We start from the raw sequence: 6,416 nt of genomic DNA on the forward strand, positions 1-6,416 counted from the left end.
CGTAGTAATGCCAGCAGCCCAGTGACGACACTATACCCTTCTACGGGGAGGAAAAGGAGACTTCTCCTTCCCTTTAATATTAATTTCCCTCACCTTAATTGTTCGGCTTCTTTCTCTGGAATACGTAGATACGCAACAGTCTGCGTCCGGAGTTCCAGGTCTGGTACCTTTTTCGGGACGACCTGCTGGAAGAGTCCTTTGAACCCGGCATAAGCCCCAGCGCAAACCAGTACAGACTTCGTGTGCAACTCGCTACCTTCCTCTGTGAGTATTTCCCATCTGGAAAAAAAAAAATCCCTTCTGACATCTGTAGGAATACCATCTGATCCTCCATATAGGAAAGTTCACAACTAACTTGTACAAGGTAGACTGTGTTAATATACACTCCCTGAATAACTCTGTCAGAGTTTTTCCTCAAGTTAAAGGCACAATTTTCAAGAAAAAAATGCCACATCTAATGAAACTGGTGCTGTGATATGAAGAAACGTATTCTCAAGAAAATGACGAAGAAATACCAAAGAACTTCCTCACCTGTGAGTCGTTGTTTGAGAGGACTTGACTGGGCTGATGGCGGACACGATTTCGGGAAGTATCCGGACACCATTCCTAGATGCTACTTTCTGATGGGCTTCTAATAACTTCCGTGGGCTTATGTGGCCAGATCTGCGAAAAATTCACTTCCTCAGGTACTACACCTTTGCATGAACACTCACACATACTCATAATGAATATGCTGAGGCACATGTACTCAAGAGTTTGTAAGAAAGTGTTCAGAACAGTACACCTATGTTAGAACGCACTCACACTCGTGCTGAGTGTAGTATAGGAGTATACATGCATACACACTGATGGCAAAGGAAATATTAAAGCCAATATACAACCATACACTTCCACACTGACCTTGAACACATACGTACACACACATACAAAGCGATTGTACAAAAATATTATAACCAATATGTATGTACGTAGACACACTCCCCCCTATGGGTGTCTAATGCATTAGACTACACGGTACACACACACACACACACAAGAGGTGGTAAGTTGTATAATTATGCTGAATTCATTCTGGAGATAACCAAATTCTACATATGTAGCACCTAACTCCCGTGTAGCATCTTAAACCCCTTTGCTTCTAACAGTCCAATTTTAAATTCCTAGCAATATAACAGCAGGTAATTCGCACTTGTTATCGGATTATTATTATGCAAATGAAAAGCCTTCAAAGCTTGGCGTGAAATCTATAGTCTGTTTCTTCGGTAAGATTATCCTTTAACTTTTTTGTCACTACTGTCAAGATCCCGGGTTTGTAACCATATTACTGGACAAACGTAATCCCGGTTTTATATCAGATTAGTAAAATATCCATAGACTTAAAAATTTTACAATACTACCAAATGTCTGGTAACCCCAAAAATCGATAAGCATACCTATAGCGTCAGATTGGTTAATTTTTTAACTTCGTAGTACAGGAATACTGTATTTAACGAAGCTCTAGTTTTCGTTGAGAATAAAATCTAGCAGTCAGTTTTAGCATACGATGGCCAATCAGTACTCACACATCCTTTTCCCACAAAACATAGACGTCATCCGGTAGGTTTAGAAACGGGAAATGAGACTTCCAGTTTTTAGTTACATCGTGAACTTTCACTCCGTCATCTTGAACGCTATTCATAGCGTCCTTGCGTTCTTCGGCAGTTTTCAACACCGAGAGAAATCCCACCTCATTGTAGAAACTGATTCCTGAAAAGGAACGAAAGTTGAAACAAACAGAGAAACCAAGAAGAAGAAGAGATCGTATCGTAAAGTTCCCGCATTTTTTTTTTATAAGGGCCACTTGGCTTCCCGCCCAACGTGTCATGCGCCGCTCGTAACAATGTGCGAGCATATATATGTCATTTCAGATACCTTATCTAAAGTTTTTCCTTGCGATTCAAGTCTAGTATTTCACTGACTTGAACCACTAAGGGCATAAACTACCTTTGAAGCATGGAAAGTCATTCGTCTGTCAAGACAATAATAAGAGAACACAAGGCCGGATCCGCTACAAGATATTATCCACAATTTCTAACATTTAATACCCTCTATGTATACCATCTATTAGCCTACATATTAAAATTCCTTAAAACCCATTTTATCATTAAAAGCTTTTTTTCTGTTTTATATCCCATAAGAAGGAGCAAAGGAAGTTCCATGTGTCTCTTATGCTGCTGATCCCCTCTTTGGATGCGTTCACATAAGTTACATTTACAGTCACTTCTTTCCACATATATTAGATACAAAGATACAAGTATCTCTTCTTCTGCCATCTGGTGAGACGCTCGGAAAAATAACGGTCTAGTTAAGATCGCATGCAAGTGATCTCTAAAACTCCAAGAAAAGTCATATGTATGTATGTATGTATGTATGTATGTATGTATGTATGCATGCATGTAAATATATATATAATATAGTATATATATATAGTATATATAGGTATATATATATATATATATATATATATATATATATATATATATATATATATATATATATATACAAATAAATAAATTACCAGATAGGCTACACAAAATCACATTCACCAAGTCCATGAACTTCATGTAACGATCACGGTAACCTGTTTAACTACTCTCTTTAAAAAACACTACTTTTTCTATTACTCTATTTCGAACTGTCTGCCTGAAATAAGCAAGCCATATACAAAATGCCAGCACTGGTTCTTGTTCCTGGGGAGCTCGTAAAACCTTTTTCGTCTTGATATGTCAATACTAAAATTAATATATATATATATATATATATATATATATATATATATATATATATATATATATGTGTGTGTGTGTGTGTATACAAACATTGCCGGACTATAGCAAACAAAAAAAAAATCTTTTGCAACTTACGGCATTTCAGGCAGTTTTTATTGGATTGGTATATATAGAGCTTAGGCTAAAGACCAAGCATTGGGACCTATGAGATCATTCAGCACTATAAAGGAAATCGAGAATAGGTAAGTTTGAAAGGTGTAACAGGAAGGAAACCTCGCAGTTGCAATATGAAATATTTGTTAATAGCGGGTGGACAGTGAGATGGAAGAAAGATAATATGAATGGAGATACAGTAAAAGGAATGAAAGGGGTTGCAGCTAGGCGCCGAAGGGACGCTGCAAAGGACCTTTAGTAATGCCTACAGTACACCACATGAGGTCCACTGACTGCACTACTCCCCTATGGTGCTAAAGAGATAAAGCATGCAAAAGGAAAACACTAACCAGATTCGTTTTCAAGATGTCTGTACCTCTTCATGGATCGTACAGCCAAAGCAGCCCAGGTGGGAGAGTTACCTATCTGGCAGCAGATTCTACCTTCGTCATACCAGCTGCCAAAGACATCTCTATCTTCGTCTTCCCTGTTCTTGTGATTAGTGGAAATATTGTAAGATCCCCTTACAGTAAACAAGTTTTATGTTAAATGCAGGTACTATGCTAGCAAGTTTCAACCTTTCATTCTTAATCCACAACTGAATCATGATTAAAGCAGTTTAAACCTCTCATTCCTAAATCACAAGTGAATTATGATTAAAACAGTTTAAACCTTTCATACCTAATCCACAACTGAATCATTATTAAAGCAGTTTAAACCTTTCATTCCTAACCCACAATTGAATCATAATTCCTAATCCACAACTGAATCATGATTAAATCTGTTTAAACCTTTCATTCTTAACACACAACTGAATCAAGGTTAAAGCAATTTAAACCTTTCATTCCTAATCCACAACTGAATCATGATTCCTAATCCACAACTGAATCATGATTGAAGCAGTTTTAACCTTTCATTCCTAATCCACTAATGAATCATGATTTAAGCAATTTAAACTTTTCATTCCTAATCCACTACTGAATCATAATTAAAGCAGTTTTAACCTTTCATTCCTAATTCACAACTGAATCACGATTAAAGCAGTTTAAACCTTTCATTATAACTGTGAAAATACGATCGAATCCAACAGAAATATTTAACCACAAAAGTATATCATTGTTAATCAAATATTACCGGCTGTTTAAATACTTCTGTAACCGACAGTCACTATCATTATAATAGACTTCTGATACAAACGGCGAGGTTTATTGTGAAACGAGAACAATTTATGTTTATAAATAAAGTGCACTATGCAAGCAGAAGGTTCATTTGTAAGAATCAACCTACCTAACATTTGACATTAAACAACTGATTAGTATGCGAAGTACGACTATCTTATTGGGATTTTTTTTTTTATGTAATATCAGCCTTGTTGAACAGAACGCCTCCATACTTAAGACCGGGCTTGGATAACATCCTTTGGTCATAAAGGTAAAGGAATACATTTTACCATTTTAAAATGTAATGGGTGTATAATATACAGTACGCTCATCTGATAATACCTTACCTTGGGCTCTGGAGGACCAACGAGACAAACAGATTTTCCACTGATCTGGGATGCATGATATGCAGCAGCCGATCCAAACATACCGGACCCAACTATGACCAAATCGTATATCACTTGAGACATTTTTTTTTCTTGAAATGAGTTTATCTCACGACCAGCTGGGAAAAGAAGATTTGTGTTCCTGAGACGAAATCGCTTAAGCTATTCACACGGTTATTACAAAGGACGAAACTCAATGGCCTTTCGATCAAGCCTACTTATGGGACAAACTTACCCAAATACTTGTATACGCCAAAATTGCATGTGGATTAATATATATGGGTAACAATTGGCTTTTGTATCTGTAAATAAGGCTATATTTCTCTGGATAATACTCTACTTTGGTTCAATATTATACCGGACTGCGCCTTTATTGCCATTGGAAATATTCGTGATCATTAGGAGCACAAAAAAACTCCCATTCTTATTAACTATAAGTCTTTGTCAATTACGTCATAATTATTTACTTAATAATTTAAAAATGCTGTGGAAATGTAAACATGAGACTCATGATTCCATTAAATATGCAATAGACGTATATATATATATATATATATATATATATATATATATATATATATATATATATATATATATATATACATACACACACACACACACACACACACACGTCTATTGCATATTTAATGGAATCATGTGTTTTACAAGGGGGACTTCTTGAATCTCTATGATTTAATTGTAGTATATTACTTCGTGTAAACGCCATTTACATGTTTACATTTCCACAGAATATATATATATATTATATATATATATATATATATATATATATATATATATATATATATATATATATATATTGTAATGCCCATAACATACCCTACCTGAGTCAAAATAATAAAAATACTCTGCATACTGGAACTCTAATATCCACTCTTAAATTTTTAATTATTAATTGCTTTGAAGTCAGTCAGTAATTCCAGCCTATCCTTTAGTTATTCGTGATCTTTGTCAAAAAACTAAACATAGCCTACAGAGGTTTTAATTAAACAAAAGTAGCATTCAATATCTACGAACACCGTTTACATAATGAATATTATATGATTAAACGACTAGCAACAATCTTTAGAGTTAAAGCGCTAGCCAATTTCTCCATTGTGACTTTTTGCTTATTCCTAAATATTCGTTTTCTACACTAGGCATCAGTAATTTTGAAGACATGGTTTTTTCAGCTCTCACCGAGATCATTCTGAACATAGGTATGTCATCTGACATTGCTAATTCTATTTCTGGTACGTTGATGTACGTGAAAGCATTAGTTTCTGACCATTGTAATTTTTAGATCCTAAGACTATCTAGCCTAATCAGATGTGCAACATACCCTACCTAACCTACTATACAAGGGAGGCGGAACAAATACCGTAAGGGATATTGTACAAGAAAGGTCGTAAACTCCTTGAAGCATCAAGTTACGGAGGCCAGATTTAATATCCTGCCATAAAAAGTTAATATATTTCGAATTACACTTTAATTAGGGATAGTCATATTTACATTTGCATAGGTAGCCTATAGCCTGTGCTACCGGTGAATTTTTAAAGCACACTATTCGAAGATAATGGTTATGCAACGCTATTACTCGGGTCTTGTTAATAAATCTAACCGCATGTATGACTTACTTAATGAATAATAGTATAAATTTATAGTAATCAATAGGAGTAAGGAAGCTAAATAATGAAAGAATATTTGCACCTCAGGACTTACACTGGCTTCATGACACACTACTACTTCATCGTGTCGTGTGTTGTTTCACATGAAGCGAACGTAACAATAACAATAAGACTTAAACATTATTGCTTTTTGTTTACCTTTCCCGAAAGATTTAATTTTATGCAACACTCTCAAGTGATACTTAAATATACACTGCTGCTAGTTAACGTCTTTGGTTAATAATAAGTTATTTTTTATATAAACATCCACCTTAGTAAGTA

The 6,416-nt window shown here is 35.1% G+C and overlaps 1 protein-coding gene across 1 annotated transcript; it reads right to left on the reverse strand.

The window, feature by feature from the left end:
* Nucleotides 1-89: 89 nt before the first annotated feature.
* On the reverse strand, nt 90-6,406 carry LOC135199231 (monomeric sarcosine oxidase-like). Its single transcript, XM_064227104.1, has 6 exons — nt 6,294-6,406; nt 4,429-4,586; nt 3,272-3,413; nt 1,563-1,746; nt 532-663; nt 90-279 (listed from the first exon to the last, which is right to left on the reverse strand). The coding sequence occupies exons 2-6, from the start codon at nt 4,549-4,551 to the stop codon at nt 90-92; spliced, it is 771 nt and encodes a 256-aa protein (XP_064083174.1). The 5' UTR covers nt 4,552-4,586; nt 6,294-6,406.
* Nucleotides 6,407-6,416: the final 10 nt, after the last annotated feature.

This window comes from Macrobrachium nipponense, chromosome 23 (genome assembly GCF_015104395.2).
Source record: "Macrobrachium nipponense isolate FS-2020 chromosome 23, ASM1510439v2, whole genome shotgun sequence".
NCBI classification, from domain to species: Eukaryota; Metazoa; Arthropoda; class Malacostraca; order Decapoda; family Palaemonidae; genus Macrobrachium; species Macrobrachium nipponense.

Excerpts from the sequence above, each read along its gene's own strand:
- LOC135199231 (XM_064227104.1), bottom strand. The coding sequence starts at position 4,551 with ATGTCTCAAGTGATATACGATTTGGTCATAGTTGGGTCCGGTATGTTT. Across the intron at positions 1,747-3,271 it reads ACATCTTGAAAACGAATCTG|GAATCAGTTTCTACAATGAG; the intron begins GTTAGTGTTTTC and ends GTTCCTTTTCAG. Across the intron at positions 664-1,562 it reads GTTTTGTGGGAAAAGGATGT|ATCTGGCCACATAAGCCCAC; the intron begins GTGAGTACTGAT and ends AATTTTTCGCAG.